The sequence below is a fragment of the Penicillium rubens genome, assembly GCF_028828025.1.
Source record: "Penicillium rubens strain IBT 27055 chromosome Unknown utg000003l_segment0_segment0, whole genome shotgun sequence".
Lineage (NCBI taxonomy): Eukaryota > Fungi > Ascomycota > Eurotiomycetes > Eurotiales > Aspergillaceae > Penicillium > Penicillium rubens.
In genome coordinates this window covers 7,518,108-7,535,278 of record NW_026890601.1, presented here as the reverse complement: position 1 = coordinate 7,535,278, position 17,171 = coordinate 7,518,108, and the positions used below count along the sequence as shown (strand labels likewise).

The 17,171-nt window shown below is 47.4% G+C and overlaps 7 protein-coding genes across 7 annotated transcripts; 2 read left to right on the top strand and 5 right to left on the bottom strand.

Annotated features, from left to right (window-relative positions):
- Positions 1-4,290: 4,290 nt before the first annotated feature.
- Positions 4,291-4,892, bottom strand: N7525_009117 (uncharacterized protein; the record flags this gene model as incomplete). Its single annotated transcript, XM_061214600.1, has 3 exons — positions 4,291-4,470; positions 4,534-4,654; positions 4,747-4,892. Coding segments are annotated over 3 exons (447 nt in total), but the record flags the coding sequence as incomplete, so codon positions are not given.
- Positions 4,893-5,124: 232 nt separating this feature from the next.
- Positions 5,125-6,798, bottom strand: N7525_009116 (GAG-pre-integrase domain-containing protein; the record flags this gene model as incomplete). Its single annotated transcript, XM_061214599.1, has 1 exon — positions 5,125-6,798. One exon carries the CDS (start codon positions 6,796-6,798, stop codon positions 5,125-5,127), a length of 1,674 nt encoding a protein of 557 aa, XP_061069030.1.
- Positions 6,799-6,927: 129 nt separating this feature from the next.
- On the bottom strand, positions 6,928-7,489 carry N7525_009115 (uncharacterized protein; the record flags this gene model as incomplete). The annotated part of the gene is made up of 2 exons (XM_061214598.1): positions 6,928-7,247; positions 7,321-7,489. Coding segments are annotated over 2 exons (489 nt in total), but the record flags the coding sequence as incomplete, so codon positions are not given.
- A 190-nt stretch (positions 7,490-7,679) lies between these two features.
- On the top strand, positions 7,680-8,034 carry N7525_009114 (uncharacterized protein; the record flags this gene model as incomplete). Its single annotated transcript, XM_061214597.1, has 2 exons — positions 7,680-7,780; positions 7,809-8,034. 2 exons carry the CDS (start codon positions 7,680-7,682, stop codon positions 8,032-8,034), a joined length of 327 nt encoding a protein of 108 aa, XP_061069028.1.
- Positions 8,035-8,373: 339 nt separating this feature from the next.
- Positions 8,374-10,659, top strand: N7525_009113 (uncharacterized protein; the record flags this gene model as incomplete). Its single annotated transcript, XM_002560334.1, has 1 exon — positions 8,374-10,659. One exon carries the CDS (start codon positions 8,374-8,376, stop codon positions 10,657-10,659), a length of 2,286 nt encoding a protein of 761 aa, XP_002560380.1.
- A 383-nt stretch (positions 10,660-11,042) lies between these two features.
- On the bottom strand, positions 11,043-13,736 carry N7525_009112 (ATP-binding protein; the record flags this gene model as incomplete). Its single annotated transcript, XM_061214596.1, has 8 exons — positions 11,043-11,192; positions 11,246-11,665; positions 11,714-11,786; positions 11,841-12,027; positions 12,078-12,915; positions 12,964-13,082; positions 13,135-13,238; positions 13,297-13,736. 8 exons carry the CDS (start codon positions 13,734-13,736, stop codon positions 11,043-11,045), a joined length of 2,331 nt encoding a protein of 776 aa, XP_061069027.1.
- A 1,275-nt stretch (positions 13,737-15,011) lies between these two features.
- On the bottom strand, positions 15,012-15,907 carry N7525_009111 (uncharacterized protein; the record flags this gene model as incomplete). The annotated part of the gene is made up of 3 exons (XM_061214595.1): positions 15,012-15,283; positions 15,335-15,469; positions 15,538-15,907. The coding sequence occupies 3 exons, from the start codon at positions 15,905-15,907 to the stop codon at positions 15,012-15,014; spliced, it is 777 nt and encodes a 258-aa protein (XP_061069026.1).
- Positions 15,908-17,171: the final 1,264 nt, after the last annotated feature.

The window sequence follows — 17,171 nt, the reverse complement described above, 5'->3', positions numbered from 1 at the left end:
AGTTGACCGGAAGTACAATTAATATTAATAACGCCTTCCACTATAATCAGTATAGTAGAATGAACGAGAATAAACACATAGTTTATAAGACATCGACGAGTAGTATAATGCCTATCGTGGTGAGAAACGAGGGCTAACGCTTGCAGCTGTTGATTAAACGATCGGTTGTTAGAAATGTGAGGGTTAAAACAAAATTAAATAATTCATTTTCTTTTTAAATAACTGAAAGAAGTAGGGTGTTTATTGAATATCATTGGCTAGATAACTGTCTCCACTCCAAATCAGCGCATTTTCCTAATACCTAGGCACCCCCCAAGTTTACAGCAAAAAATTCATTTCACCTAGGTTAGAGATGTCCTAGGCAAGCCCGGTGCCAAGCCTATTTCTGCCATATCTTCCAGATAGTTTTCCAACCTTCACGAGAGCTTCTTATTAATTCGTGTACTGACTTTTCCATACCTCTAGAAGCCACTTTGTCTCCACCACGATTGAATTACGTACCCGATAAGCTGACTACACAGGCTATCTACTTTCCCCTATCCTCAGGCCTACTAGGAGTCGTGAATGTCTTCGGAATTTACAGCGAACTCTTGAGTACCCTCTGGAACCACAAATCATCGTGCTTTACCCTCAGGGCCTCAGTGACTTCGAATCCATTGCGATAATGACTGTTTCAGGTCATGGACCGAGGATATGGCAAAAAATAATTGATTGCATAGTTCTGGTCTGGTGGAAGTTTCGCTTGGTCGTACAACTTCATGTATGTTGTTCAGGTTCAGGTGTATCTTTATCAACCTGCTCCAGATCCTGATCTGTTACTAGCTTTGGGGCTGGATGGTAGAGGTTGGCTTTCCCAAAAAAAAGGTCGAGGAGCCGGTCAACAATACTATATTAACGCATCAAGCTGAGGCCTAGTTATGCTATAATTTTCTTTGTGACAGCTAACCGATGTGTAAACATTGGGTGTCTCCGACGAGAAACGGTCAACTGCACTGTGGGGTTAAAGCAACGGATTTTTTATTTTTTATTTTTTTATTTTGTATTTATTGATTTCACAATTGGCATCCCTCAAATTCAGGAGGTAAAGATCTGATTACTCTTCTGGACTCGGATTTCTGAGCTAGCTAATTGTTTAATCACCAACTGCAAGTCTACTCTTAGCCTTTGACCCTCATGTTCTCACCACTCATCGGCTAATCAATGACGTTTCGTTCATTCTACTATTATCATGGAAAACATCGTTGAAAGTACAAATTTGGCCAACTGTCTTTCTGTTGCCTAGTATTCTATAGCCATCCTGTGTTCCTAAATCTGTTGCTCTTTCCATCTGAATCTAGAATATCGAACATGGGAGTCTGTATTACCGAATTTGGGTTAGCGTCACTCTGAACCACAGGAATAGAGACGCTAAGAGAATTAAGCATTAGTGAGTGGTAGCCAACGATGGATCAGGGAATTTTGAGGCATATGATGAGAAGCTATTTGGCTCAACTTTTTGAGGTCGATGGATCTTAGGGAAGATGAGGAGATGGTTGATCTACCAGATAAGACATGTCTCCGTTCAGAATATTATGCATACGTGCTGATATTCCCTCAATTCTAAAAAAAAGTGCGGTCTAGGATATAACCCCTGGGGTATTTACACAAGCTTCAAGTGATGATAATGAAGGTCTTTTTTGATGTGAGTGGTTATCTCTTCGGCATTTTTGATAGATTTATGCGGGCTCCTTGGTTCTATGGTACACTTTGCCATCAACCTGCTCAAAACTGCTGATACTGTCAGAGACCACCAGGACCAAGCAAGGCTTGTCCCTATAAATACCTCGTAGACGTCGGCCCTCCAAGTATTTTTTTATCTAATGATCATTGCAGGTTGTGTCAACGAACAAAGTTCAGCGACTCGTGCAGAGATCCTATTCCTTACAAGGCCTTAACTGCCCAGATAAGTCAGGTACGTCTTTTTACTTTCCCATGAAGTCCCCTGGAATGATTGTATGATGTCTAACCGCAAAGCCTAGAGCATACCGAAGCGTGTTTTGTCAAACAGACGGACAGCGAGAGGTAAGCTTATTCTCTCTATTTTGAAAGAACTTCGCTGACTACTAGCTTTATTGTGCACCTTCCTCACAGCGAAATGACGTAACATAGTTGTCGTTCGAAGTAAACGGCTTCCATAGGAGGGCAGAATGAGGGCCTCGCGAATGATGCAATTGAGATAGTGATCTCGCTGTGGTGACTGTGCATGAAGAGGATTTTGCAGGCGGGCCGAATTTATATATGCACTGACGAGGCAAATCTAGGTGCCATCGAAACAGCGTATATTTGGAAACAGAGGCTCTGAATCAACGGCCAAAGTGCCTTGTCGGCGTGGGCCGTATTGTAAAATGTAGGGGTCCAATCAATGGTGTTCAACTCTCTGTATTGCTGTATCGACTTTCCTAACAATTTATATGGGCCGCCGATTACTAATCTAAAATTACAAAATACATAGGATCAATGGATCCTCCGGTATGCCGGTATGCCAGTGCATCTACTCCGACACACCCCCTCAGCGGGCCCAGTATGCATACTGAGGTCGCTGCACTTCATACATTGGCATGCTGCATGATCCATTCTCTTCCCCAATTCCTAGGCTATAAGATAGCCTATATCCACCATCCTTAGCAGTCGTACGAAGTTCTCATGCTTCTGTCGGGATAGCAGCTTTGTGAGGCCATCGGCAACCATGCTCGCCGTCGCCACCCAGCGTACCATGATACGTCCTGCTCTGACTTCCTATCTCAGCCAGTGGTGGTGTATATCCACATGTCGTAGCTTCGTTTCGAAGGCTACATCCTCGCTTGTCAAGAGGCTGATCGTCCTCTCATTATCACAGTCAATGGTTAGGTGATGAGACGGGGTAAATGCTAGGTTGTTAAGCAGCCGCCGCCACCATTGAACCTGCTTCCCGGCCTCGGATAGGCCTAGCAGTTCTGCTTCCGTGGTTGACGTTGTCACAGTGGGTTGCTTGCTGGCTTTCCAGTCAACTGGACCGCCGTATGCCTGGCAGATATATCCAGCTGAACTCCTTCTGTTAGGGTGGTCCCCGTACGAAGCATCGCTTGCAAATTGCACCGAGTCCATTCCTGTACTGGCTGCTCCGGCACTATATTCAATAGCCAGATTCCGGGTGGTGTAGAGATAGGTGATGACTCGATCAGCTGCCTACTAGTGCTAGGGACCTAGATTTGTGAGGAACTGCGCAAGCCGAGCGGTGGCTTTTGCAGCGTCCGGTCTGGTGATTGTGGTGGCATATCCTACAGATCCAACCTTCTGTTGGTATAAATGGATCTCTCTCGGCGTAGCCGTACCCTAGTAGGGTGTCAATTCGTCAACTGGCAGTGGTGTATAGACAGGTGGACGGTCCGTCAGATTGTATCGGGTAGCAATGCTCGTCACATAGCTATCCTGACAGAGCCAAAGCTTCTTCTGCTGTCTATCTCGGACGATCCGGATATTAAGAAACCATGCCGCTTCTCCATGATCTGTTAGCTCCCAGTGTGCTTCCAGGTCTCGCTCCAGCTGCTGTGCTTGCGCTTTAGCAGTACAGTGACTAGCGATCAGGATATCGTCCACATAGAAGAAAACCAGCAAGCCCTATCCCATAAAGACGTAGGGGTCTTCCGGCATCTGTTGTAACCCTAGCTTGCGTAGTACACTTGCTGCTTCTCGTTACTATAGCCTCGGTGAGATCCGCAGTCCGTACAAAGCACGGCGTAGCTTCCAGCACTTGCCTAGGGTCTGGAACCCTTCTGGCATATAGGTGTACGTCTCCTTATCATCTAGCTTGCTATTTAGGAATGCAGTGACAGCATCCCGCTGTCGCAAATCCAGATCAAAAGCAGCCACTAGTGCGAAGATCATCCTTGCTGTCCTTGCTGCTAGTGTAGCAGCCCTTTTCTCTTCGTGAGAAATGGTTCCAAGATCTCCTCGTACGCAGATACGAGCCTTCAGTTTTAATAGGTAACCGTCCTAGTCAAATTTGTATGAGAAAACCTATAGTAGAGGGAGGATCTGCTTCCCTCTGTCCCTTAGTCTGTCGATGATTTCAAAAGTCTCCTTTTCAGATAGCGAATTGATCTCTTTCCTCATTGCTACGAGGAAGCCTTCCTGAAATGGGTGATTTATAACATCCTTCCAATGCTTCGGCGGTGGAGGAAGATCATCTCGATGACGACGACTGTCCGGTTTCTCTACGTATAAACCAGCGGCAAAGGCATGGAGTAGAGCCGGGGGCTCTTCATCCCGTACTATAGTGGTTGTTGCATATGCAAAATCGTCATCTCTTCTTGCTCTGCGTGTTCGTCTTCCACTTAGTATGTTGCCGGTGTCAATGTCACTAACTATCTCTCTGCTTGGTGCTAGCAGCTCAGACTGTAGCTGCCTTTCGAGCTCATCTTCTATAGGATTAGGAGTAGGTTCGTGCTGAGCCTAATCTTCGTACTGGGTCTGGTCTTGATGCGCTGGATCTTCTTGATCAGCCTATATATCCACCCCCTGACTAGAGCTAGTATTCGCTTCTTCTTCCTGTTCTTGTGGCGGGGTTATCGGCAATGGTGGTAGATCCTGATCCTCCGGAAATACACCTGGTGGTGCTATACGCGCCGATGGATGACTAGGTGTTGGCCAGTATACTTCTTCTCTCACCCCCTAACTCGGGGTAGTCTCTCGTTGAGCACTTGCTTTACTAGTTGCTTCTTGAATCACTTCCTGAGAAGTATCTTGCGCTTGTTGAGGACTCCCCTGTGCTTGCTGAGGATTATCTTGCTGGGAATCATGCTACTGGGGATCATCCCGATCCTACATGCCCTGACTTTCCTCCATCGTACTAGTCTGTTGACCAGTGATTTCATAGTTGATCACCTAGGTGATCTCTTCAGCTGTGAGTTCTTGCGGTTGCTTCACTAGCGGTAGTGGGATCGGCTTATACTGGTCGTACTCAGGTGTGTACTTCCGGGTTTCATCAATGACTGCATCCCTTATATGCTTCACCTTTCCACTATGCGGAAACCAGATCTTCCAGATATTCGAGGCACGGTACCCTACCAGGAAGCCAATCTCTGCTCGAGGGTGCATCTTATCAGACTATACTTGATTCTCAATCCTACAGTACGCCATGCTCCCGTATAGCCTGACATTTGACAGGTTAGTCTTCGGTATCACCGGTGCAAATTCCTTCCTAACTTCTTCCCACGGAACCACCCAGCGGTTCTCGGTAGCGATATACGACGGCGTACGATTCAATAACCATACGGCGGCGCTTGCAAATTCTGGCCATAGGTCCTTAGGAAGCTTCCCTTCGAGAGCGAGCATACGCATGCGGGTGATGATCATCCCGCCAGATCTCTCAGCATACCCATTCATTTCTGAGTGTCCAGGAGGAGTATGATATACTAAGATACCATCAGCCGTTAGGCTGTACTCCGCTGCTCTGCCTGCTGCGGCTTCATTATCGTAGTGGAAAGCCTTGATCGGCAGCTTCCACTGATTCCTTGCTAGCTGTACGAACTCCTTTATCGCAAGCTGGCATTCCGGTTTGACTTCATGTGTCATGATCCAATGGAACCTCGGTCCTTCTAGATAGAAGTGAGATATCCAGCGATGTCTGTTGTACGCCGGTGGCAGTTGAATTAGATCAAAGTGCACCCTTCCAAATCGTCCAAAGGATCTTCCGACTGGCCGTCGTGATATCTGCCTCGGAGCACTTCCTGTCTTACAGATTTGACATAGAGATTGCTGCTCCGTCGACTTCTTATCTTCAAGAACGACGCCGTCTACCATGCTAGCAAGCTTTGCTATAGTACGTGGTTCAACGTGGGCTAGGCGCCGATGCCATAATTCGGAGGAAGCCTTTGATTCCTGCGGCTTCACTAAGTTCAGTACGCCTGCCTGGGTGGCATATGCCTGCTGCGGAGGAGCTTCGCCAGGCTTATCAAAAAGCCAGAGGTTAAAGTGATCCCAAAAGTGTACACTAACGACAGGCCTATCATTAGGATCCCGTATGCAATTCGTCTTTTGACACCAAAGGCCACCTTTCTTCCTTAGCATCGCGTATGATACTAGATTTGTATGGAATCCAGGTGAGTATAGAGCATCACTCAATGTGATCTCCATCCTTCCCTTCACCGGGTGTCTTCCTATCAGGCGAACTGTACCCCTACCGAGCATCTTTGTGGTGCTGTCTCCAGTTGAAACTTCCATATCGTCCGGGGTGAAGTCAACAAATAAGCTCCTATCATTACAGATATGCGTACTCGATCCAGTGTCGAGAATCCATCGATCATGAAGAGAGGGCTCGTCGCTTTTTGCTACAGATAGCACATGCTTACTAATCTGTACGGCTTCATGCTTTTGGTAGGTGGTAGCAAAGCTAACCTGGTTAGCATATTCCGCCTTTAGCTGAGCTTCAGCAACCACTTTGTCGACCCATTGCTTCCAAGCGAGGTCCTTTGCTAACTTCTTCTTCGCTTTCTCTAGCGTACGCTCATTAAGAGTGTATCCCTCCGGTCGAATTGCTTCATTCATGATATAGCAAGTGGCAACCTTATGCCTCGGGTGGGAGCTGCCACAGGGACAGCGTCTCTTTTCAAATGGGAGCTTCTCTTGCTTCATTTCCGGTTTCGCTTCTTGGTGTCCTTGCCAGGTTGAAAATGCACCTTTTGGAGCATTAGTTAAGGTCACAGTTTGGACACCTATCTCACGATTCATAGCGCGGAATGATTCGAGAAGATCTCGAGTATCGTACACCTTCTTGTCCATAACAATCTCCTAGTATTTCCCTTGCCACCAGATAGGGAGCACCTCTTTCACAGCGTGTAAGAAGTCCCTATTTGCATCTCCATCATTAATGCCAAGACTGACAGCTTGCTCTCTTAGTGTGTTCCACTGTTAAAGCCATTCCTCGATGTCTCCTATCGGCTTCTGCATTGCAAAGACCTTCCACTTCATACGGATTTCTTCTTCGTACGCAGTCGATCGGGCAAAGCGAGACTTCAGATACACAAGCCTATCATACAGAGTACGATATGCAACTAGAGAGAGATGGTGGATTGGATCAAGGTATGTGAGGATATATTCATTTACATCGCTCAGTCCTTTTGCCTGCTTTTCCCACCTTATGTACTTCACTTTGTACACATCCATACGGTCTCGCCAGATCCTTCGGTCCCTCTCATCGCCTTCCTCGGGGTATTCGGGTTCCGCCGGTTCTTAGAGAGGCTCAGGTCGTTTATTAGCGAGATCGGTTGTCGTGGTGAGGTCTGGATTGCATAGATCCCATACGTTCTTTTGTACGGCATATAGCTGCACCTTTGCAAACCAGGTGAACCACTACGGCGAGTCCTTCAGTTTTTCGCCCTTCATGGCGGAGAGGATTGATGCTGCCTCCATTACTGGATTCAGGGGTAGCTTTGTACAGCTTCAGAATAGCTTCAGGGGTCGCGAGACACTTCTAGCAGCGTGCTAGATACTGTATTCCAACTATAGTAGTCTCATTCAGTGCGAACCGGGCTCATAACTGTCGGCGTGGGCCGTATTGTAAAATGTAGGGGTCCAATCAATGGTGTTCAACTCTCTGTATTGCTGTATCGACTTTCCTAACAATTTATATGGGCCGCCGATTACTAATCTAAAATTACAAAATGCATAGGATCAATGGATCCTCCGGTATGCCGGTATGCCAGTGCATCTACTCCGACATGCCTTATATGCCTGAGGCACCAATCGAATCTGCAGTCAAGGGGTGAGTAAGCTGGATCCCTCCGTGACAGTCCGTTCCCCTCGCCAAACAGCAGGCGGCCTACTCTGTTAACTTCATTCGATTATCTGCTGGATACTTTTATAAACAAGGGATCGAGGAAACAATTGCTGAATTACGATGTCAGCCTGAAGAATAACAAAGGCTCCGAGAAGCAGCAGAGCGCAGCCAGGAGGAAGAACGGCGACTCCAACCCACACCGTATTGGCATTCTCTATCGCCGTCACATCTCTGTCTAGAGCGATCCGAGTTGAGTCGGATGGACCCTCATGACTCAGGGCGAGGCGACTGACCCAGTGAACTGACTTTGCCCCCAGCGCATAGTCCCTTTGAAACCAGAGAAAATCCAATTTTTTGGTGAGTGCTGAGGCCTCCCTTTTGTCCAGGAAGGGGATATTATGTCATACTTTGAGATGCTAAAATTAACTAGTTAGTTAACCAATAGAAACCTTGCGTCATTTGCCGGGAAATACTTCTACCGGAAACCGTGATCGGCTGACATCAGCCTCCTGGATCAAGCATCCACCAATCGAGACCTGTCGCGATTGTCTCAAGCTATTTCCCCCTCGGACAGATCGATGGCCGACAACAACTCCCCAGATTACAAGGCTCTCTTTCTGCAGGCGGAAAAGAGACGCAAAGAGGCCGAAGAGCAACAAAGACAGGCCGAAGAGCGACAGAAGCAGGCCGAAGATGAAGGAAGACGAGAGAAAAGGAGGCGGGAGCAGGAAGAGGAGAGACGGAAGCAAGCCGAAGATGAAGGCAGACAGGAGAAAGAGAGACGAGAACAACTTCAAAAGCTCAGCCGACCGACCACTTTCGTGGAATTCTTACGCCATTCGCATGACCTGCTCTCCCGACCGCTGAGAGTCGAGACACCATCTCGCTCGACAACTGGCAAAATACCCCTTCCCACTGGGAAATATTGCCCAACACGATTGGAACACTGGACCGACTGCTCAGCACTGCAGTCGGAGCTTTTCAGGTCCGTCTACAACTATCTCCAGTTGACACCAGGAGGCGCTCCGCGTTTGTTTTCATCCTTGCATGAGCTAGAAGGATTAGGCCGACGACTTGGTCGCAAGCCCATAAGCAGCGAGCAAGAACTTGAGGCCTATGAGCGGTTCGCCGTGGAAGAGCACATCAACGATATAATAACGGAGTTGTGCAAGATACCCGCTGCTCGCGACGAGCTCGGCCTCGGAGATGGCATCCAGTTCAGCAATCATACGAATTCCTTGAACGATAACGGTGCCATTGAAGCAGATACAACTCAACCGTCAAGTGTATACCACCCAAGACCTGACCAATTCTGTATCCATCGTGTCGACCGCAACACTACCACTCTCCTCACATCGGTCGAGTATAAGCCGCCTCACAAGCTTTCTGTCGCCACCCTTCGTATGGGGCTCCGACCAATGGACTTATGGAAGGATATGGTTAGATCAAACAAAATACCGACAAACCAGGAAGCGAAGCTAAGGTACAATGCAGAGCGACTTGTCTGCTCCGCTCTTGTCCAGGAGTATCATGTGATGATCCAGGAAGGGCTCGAGTACTCCTATGTGACTAACGGGATTGCCCGGGTCCTCCTCCGTGTTCGACAAAACGATCCTGGCACACTCTACTACTTTCTATGTGATCCTAACAGTGAAGTGAATATGGAAATGGAAGCTACCTTTGCAAATAGTTCTGTCGCAAGAACACTGTGTTTGTGTCTGATGGCATTCCACTCGCCTGTGCGAGGTCAGGAGTGGAGGAATTCCGTACGATCAGACATTCCAATATGGAAAACCAGTTTCGATCACACTCGCTCTCATATTCCCGAAGACGAATTCCCGCAACTTCCCCTCAACTCCGACAGTACCGCCCCAGAATTTCCAAGCCCAGATTCTGGTTCGACTTATGAACCATCGTCATCTCCGCCAGATTCCCCTGAATCAACAGCTCGTCAAGTGTCTACTAGATCTCGAGTTAGCTGTGCCCCATCCGACGTGAGACATCGCTCACAGTCGTCACAATCGCCAGACCCCGATTCGAAACCAGCAACACGCCACAAACGAACCTTCAGCCAAGTTCCATCTTCTCCATCTGCCCAACGCGTGGCTCGACAAAGAGACACATATAATGATAAAGGACCAGAAAGCCAGTCCCGCCACCGCGAAGCGCAATTTTGCACCCAGCGATGCTTACTCGGACTGCAGTCTGGCGGTGTTCTAGACGACTGCTGTCCAAATGTGATGCGCCATCGTCGAAACAAAGACGATCTTCATCATCCGATTACCTCAGAAGATTTGGTGCGTTTACTAAAGGCACAACTGGACGAAAACATTGACAGATGCACACCCCTTGGAGGTTGCGGGGCTTACGGTGCGCCGTTCAAACTTACATGTGTCGTATATGGCTACACTGTTATCGGAAAAGGAACCACGTCGGGGCTGTGGAAAGATGTCTCTCGCGAAGCGCAAGTATACCAAATTTTGCGCAAGGCTCAAGGGTCTGCTGTGCCTGTATTTCTGGGGACGATCGACCTGGCAAAAATTTATTTCCTTCATGGGGCTGGAGAGATTCGCCATATGCTCGTGATGGGCTGGGGAGGCGAAAGTACAACGTCGATGGAACTCACGCCTACCCTTCTCCAGGAGATACATAAGTCGAACAGAGAGATCAAAGCTTTGGGAATCATCCACGAAGACCTTCGGCGTGATAATATTCTGTGGAACGAAGAGCTTGGGCGGGCGTTGATCATCGACTTTCACCGCTCTACGTTGAAAAGTCGACCGACTTTGCAGCGACCACGAGCCGTAAAACGACGACTATGTCAACCAGAGATAGGAGATCCAAAACGTCTTCGTGTGACGTGAGCCAGTGTGCTTATTTTATTGGATTAGCAATACAACTATGCATGATAATGAAGCATGAAGCATTTCCGGCCGTATCCGCATGAATCAGTCAGAATTCTATCTATTATAATTCTTGATGCCCGCTTCTCCAACGCACCTACATGGCCTCTGGTGATATACGATTCTATATGCGTTGACAACCACGAATTGATCATCCAATTCTGGCTCTCGAACTTGACTTTTGTGTGATGCCATGAACCACATAAAAACCTTGATTCAACTATGAAGCTTCAGAACCGATATTATGGACTGTCGTGTACTAAGCGAAAATATTGCGATAAGCGCCCAACCGCTCGACAACCTCGAAAAACGAGATTATCAACATGACTTTCCCAGGTATGCTATTAGACATACATTCCATCAGCAGGCCTCTCTCTGCCAAACTCCTTTGAAAATTTCTTATTTGATTCGGCGGCTAACTTCAAGTATTTGTAGTTCACCCGGTTGACGTCAGCCTCAGCGAGAGCGTGTGCAATTGCTGCGACGTTTTTGATCTGGTTCATGATTGGTCAGCAAGTGAGATGTTCAGTGCCACTCGGACACCTACCTCTCGTCCGTTCAGAGCTAAAGACTCCAATCGTCGAAGTTCGTGCTCCTCAACAATGGCAGGTCCTTGCATCGTACATGCCTTGGACAGAAAAGTTGACCAGAGATCTCTGCGAAACTCTCTCGTTAAATTCTCATACTCAATGATCAAATGAATCCGGCTGAGAATTGCGTCATCAAACTGGATACCCCGATTGGAAGTCAAGAAAAGAATTCCTTGATAATATTCCAGCTTTCGGAGGAAAATGGTCACAAGGCGATTATGGGTATCGTGGTAAGATGTACGCTGCTCCATGAACGCGTCTGCCTCATCCAAGAGAAGCACGGCATTAAAGTGTTTGGCGATCTTGAATACTGTTTCAAGTTGTTGCTCAAGCGCATTGGAATCTCCGTGGTTGACAACAAGTTCGCCTGCAGATATCTGGAAAAATCAGTGACGCCAAAATCAGCCGAGCTGGATGGTTCATACCGAATAGAGGGGGAGCTTGAAATACTCCGAGGTTGCCTCAACCGTGAAAGTCTTTCCGACCCCCGGTGGGCCACTAGCACAAGTTAGGTTGGGAAGTCTTGATAGCATAGACGCTTTGCCGACATACTTCAGAAGAATGTTGAATCCTTGGCCCTTTCCATCAATTACGTCGTCGAATGGTACCGTCGGTATCATCCCCAGGCGGGTTTTCGCCAATGACAAGAGGATGGTCTTGGTCTCTGAAGAGATCTTCAGGCAGTCGAACGACTCCGGTGACCAATCCACGTCCCTAAGAGCACTAACTGCGCACTCCACTGGAATCACATTAGCCGGACACCAAACCATTGTCAGTCGTCTCACATACAGAACATTTTTTCCTTGAAGCTGAAACAGCAAACTGTTGGGCAGGAGACCAGTAAATCCGCCTCGCTCAGCTTTTGTGCATCCACACCGTCTCCTCGCATTTTCTCCTTCTCTCGCTCACGGTCCTCCATGAGCATTGCACCAATGTCAATGACTGCAATGCTATTCTTGTCTTTTACCCCTATGTCGCGGAGTGACGGTCGGGAGTAGTTTGGCTGCATTTCATGGAAAAATGCGGCGTCCACTGCCACTCGGCTGTTGATGTTGATTTTGAAAATCTTCCCCTTGTTCATAAAGAATGCACTGCCTTTACAGTGCTGAATGTGTGAGCCTGCCAACCCCAGAAACTTTTGGCCTCTCTCGACCAAGTGTTTCTGGATTTGCTCGTGACTCGGATGGTGGCGGAGAGGGTAAGCCGCAAGAGTCGCGATCGGCTTTGACCCCCGGAACTTTGGCACACGCAGAAAGATTCCGGCCTCACCGAACTTGACTCCGTCATAATCAAGGAATCGGCATTCGAGATTAAACCACGTCTCGTCATTTTGTGTTATCTCTTCACCTGCGTCGAATGTGACACATCGCGGCTCTTTTGTGCCAATGCATGTGGTATAAACATGGCAACCAGGCTTGAAAAGCGCCCAAAGAAGGTCATATGTAATATGGCCGTGTTGCAACATTGACTCGAGACGCTGTAAAGTAGAAGTATATTTGTGCTTGAGGTGCTCGATGAGTAAGAGGAGATGCTTCGCATGTGCCGACTCATGGTCCGAACTGCTATCCATGTTCTCTGCACATCTGTCGAGCTCTGGGAGGAAATGGAAAAGGACGTTTTGCTCGATCTAAATCCACGTCAGTGTGCTCCTTGATGATAATACTGTCTCAATTACCGATGGCTTGTCCTCCATCAGGCTAACGGCCTTGATGTCGTGCAACACGTCTCGCAGGATGTCGCGTAGGCCTTCCGACTTGATGTCTATGAATGACACTACCTCCTTGGACGTCCTGTCTGATCATACTATTAGTAGGTATTCGGTCCGGCAAGCAAAGGTGTCACATACCAACACGTTCACGGACAACGAATGCGTACTCAGCGTAGTCGTCCAGGTCATTGCTAGTCTCCGTTGGCTCGGCAATTCTGTATTTACATGCTTCTTTGTCCCAGCTAGACCCGTGTCAGCTATCTGAAAAAGTGGAAGGGGTGGTTGGCTGGTGGCTCATACACTTCCACAACTGTTTTGAATTGGGATTTTGATGCCCATTTCTCAAACGACTTGAAATCATCCGGTGTAGTACAGATCTGGCTTTCGATATCAATCTCGTCTATCGCCTGAACATTCTCTTGCTGTTCATTGCTGGCAGAAGAAGATCGAACAGGCTTAGTTGCCAGGGAGGGTTCAGCTGACCCACATTCATCGTGGGTGAGCTTGACCATCAACTGCTTCAGTCGAACCATGTCGAGGCCTGGTGGGGATTGGTCCTGGGAGACGGGAGTGTTTGGAGGTTCTTGGTCGGCAAGATCGAGCAGCGCGTTCTCAAGAAACTCACCAAAGAGAAGCATCAGATCCTTCAAGGTGGCAGGAGACATTGTCGACTCCTTCGTTGGGCTATCTGGTGGCGTCAAGCCTTGGTGACTATCAGGGGAAGTTTTTTTCAATGCCATATTGTGCGGTTAATGACTGAGACTAGAATTGGTTGTCGAAAAGGTTGTAAAATCGATTACAAAGGTTGATGTGAATATCAATGAAAGATTCATGGAACGGATGAAGTTGCTTTCTTTTATATCTCCGTCGCCCCCCTCTCAATCCTTGATCTGTTGATCCTGTGCAGAGGTACATGCTGCGAGTGTATGAAATTATATGCATGAGGGGTCTCACAAATGAGAATGATTGGCTTGGAAATTCTGCAAATAATAAATGGTAGATTGAGTGGAAGATTGAGTGGAAGATTGGGTGGAAGATTGAGTGGAAGATTGAGTGGAAGATTGAGTGGAAGATTGAGTGGAAGATTGAGTGGAAGTTTGAGTGGAAGATTGAGTGGCTTTGAAGGCTAGGCTAAGCGGAGCAAATTGTCAAGCTGAAAGAAAGCAGCCAAGAAACACATGAGGAGCGGACCGATAGTACGACAGACCTATAATTTGGCCTTGATTCACAGCGCTCACTGATTAGTTAGTGATGAATCTAGTTGATTAACTAATTAGAATCAATGTCAACTCTCAGCATCGATGGGCCGGGATGATCGATAAGGCCACGGGAGAATGTAATCCCGCTGCCCCTCCTTCCCCTGTCGCGCATGATTTATCGTCGGGCAGCAACTGCTCGGATATATTATTTACTCTTGACTATTGTCAGCTTTCATTTTCCCAGAGTGTGGGTGAAAATTCTGAAATCAAAAGTCATTTGAATGTTTTCTTGTCTAACCAGGCGCCTTGTCCCTTCCAGAACAAACCGAAACGACCGTCTCGAATAGTCAGCCGACTCCTCTGGCGTTGCTAACCCAGCAGCTCCGAAAGCTCACTCTGCGAAGAAGGCTTCTTGTTCTCAGCGGTACTTCATCTACCCAAACCACATATCGGTCAGCAGAGCAAACCACGATTCTCTCCTCTTGGTCTGGGTCGCTTCAGACCACAAAATACGCATTTCTTGATTATGTGCTCGGTCGCTTGATAATTTGAAATGTCAACCAATGTGTGTTGCTTCTATTGAACTGAATACTGGCACGTCTAATACGGGAGACCTTTAGGTCGGAGATGCAGCTCTCAGAGGCGAAGAGGAATATATTCGAGGGCATATATTCGATGGAGTGGATTATGAGAGGCACATTATTGGCAAGGGCACCCTTATCATGATCATTCCTCCCTCGGCCAGTGAGGAGGAGCCAAAAACACACAGGAATGTGGAAACAGAGATCAAAATTCCAGTTCCACCGAGGCACGAGGTCAAGGTACTAGATGCCCTAGTAATGATGACCACGTAGGTTTCAGTTTCAGCTTTTCGAGAAACTGCATACCAGCCCTCTGTCCAACTAACAGAGTGATGGATATATCTGCATTTGTATCCTCGGGTATGATCGTCGTGAAACAATCAGTTGTCTCTTCTCCTGCCGCTCTTTCCATCTTCCATTGCTGGCTGGTTTCGATCGCCTTGTACATCAGCTCTCCGAGTTGCGGAACGAGGTCCACTGATGCTTCCGAATACGTGAACGCCGGTTCTAGAATGTATTTAGCTTTTTGAATTGATTGTCTGAGTTTTTTTTGCTCACGTCTTCCATTGATCAATCCAGTTGGTCGAGGCCTCGACAACATGGCTGCTTGTTCGTACGTGTCAAACAATGTGTTGTCACTTGGTGCTTTTTCTGTTGGGATTTCTAGCTGCTGAAACCCCTCTGAGCCCGGATCTACGGCAATTAGCTTGATTTTCTGGCTTTGAACCAACACTCACGCTGTGTAGTATCTGGCAAATTACATTCAACAACAGCAAGCTCTCGTATAACAGTCCCAGAAAGCCGCGTATCAGTCTTTAAAATGCCCCCAAGTCGATCACGGTTTTGCTGGTTCATATTAGCGACAATGACTTGCCCCAATGCAACTGCACATAAGAGGACCGCATGAGCGCCGCAATCTTTCTGCAGGCTGCGTAAAAACAACTGATATTTTTGGCGCTTCCAGCTGTTGGTTTCTGTTTGTAAGATTGTGAGAGCAGCCCCAAGGCTTTTTTTCTCGCTCTTGGTAAGATACTCTCGTAGAGATAGACTCTCGGCTTTGTCAACGAGCCGTTTCAAAGCGTCCGTCGCACTGTACGGCTTTTGCGGTCTGACATATCGTTTTCCCCCCATGTTGAGAAAGCAGAAGAAACTGTGGAAGAGGGGTGGAAGAGGGGTGGAAGAGTGATGGAAGAGTGATGGAAGAGTGATGGAAGAGTGATGGAAGAATAGGTGGAAAAGTGAGTAGAACAAACTGCGGTTACAGCGCATTTGACCGCGTGTCAAGGATCATCAATCACACGAGCTTTTTCTATTGGCTATTTTGTAGAGTGTGCACGGCTCGCTTCCCTTTATCATATAATTGGTCATGAGGAGACAGCTACGGCATCTCGTCGCTTTAGGAGGACAGGACACTGCAGTATTTGCTGCAGTGATGACTGGGTTATCACTCACATAAGTGGGGCAGTCGTCCAAGATTTGCTTGAACAGAAAGACCGTGCAGCCGCACATAACCTCGGTCCACCAATCCCACGAGCACTGGGCGCGTAGAGCCGCAACCAGACCTGCTCCATGTTGCCCACAGTGGGCCAGGCGCTAAGAGAACACTTGCCATGCGCCGTTATGGGTGTAATATGGTTCACGGAATTGTTGGACAAAGTTGCCAACATGCAAACTGTCTTGCTTGGTCACTGAGAAACGCAAATGTTTGACCGTGACGTTTTCTGAGCGCTCAAGCCCCCCGGGAAGTCTACAAATACGTCCAAATTTCCCAATAATCTCCTTTCATCCCCATTGAGCTTCGAAATCCACGACAATTACATTCTTCTGGTACCGTATACATCCAACGACGTGGATTTATCGCACACCCGAGTTACATCTTATCTTTGAGTGAGTATCAATGATCATCACTAGACAAAAACCGCTTTAGCTGATATGGATGAAACTTACAGGCATCATGTGTCAGAAACTTATTGACACAATCGAGCATCTATGCAGACATCGAGTTGATTCTCCCGGGAGGATCAGGGAACTTAATGGCTGCAACAATTGCGGCATCATCCAGAAAACAGAGTACCTTGGCAAGACAACCAAAAGGGACCCATGCGATGACTGTATCGACAACGGTACTTATGTGAAGAGCAATGGGGTTTGGAAGAGGGCCTAGTGGGTTTCTGGAATTTGCAATCCTGGTAAAGATTAGTCTCACACAACTTCATAAATCTTATCTACATTTCCTAGCCCTTGCTGTCGAATTATCTTCTCGTGGAGTCTGAATCCTTAGGGAAACATATATATCACAATCACGATGATATAAAACCTCTCCAAATTCCCTAAAGAGGTTATAAATCACACAAAAATAATCAAACTATTAAAAAAGTTCCAATTAGACAGCCGT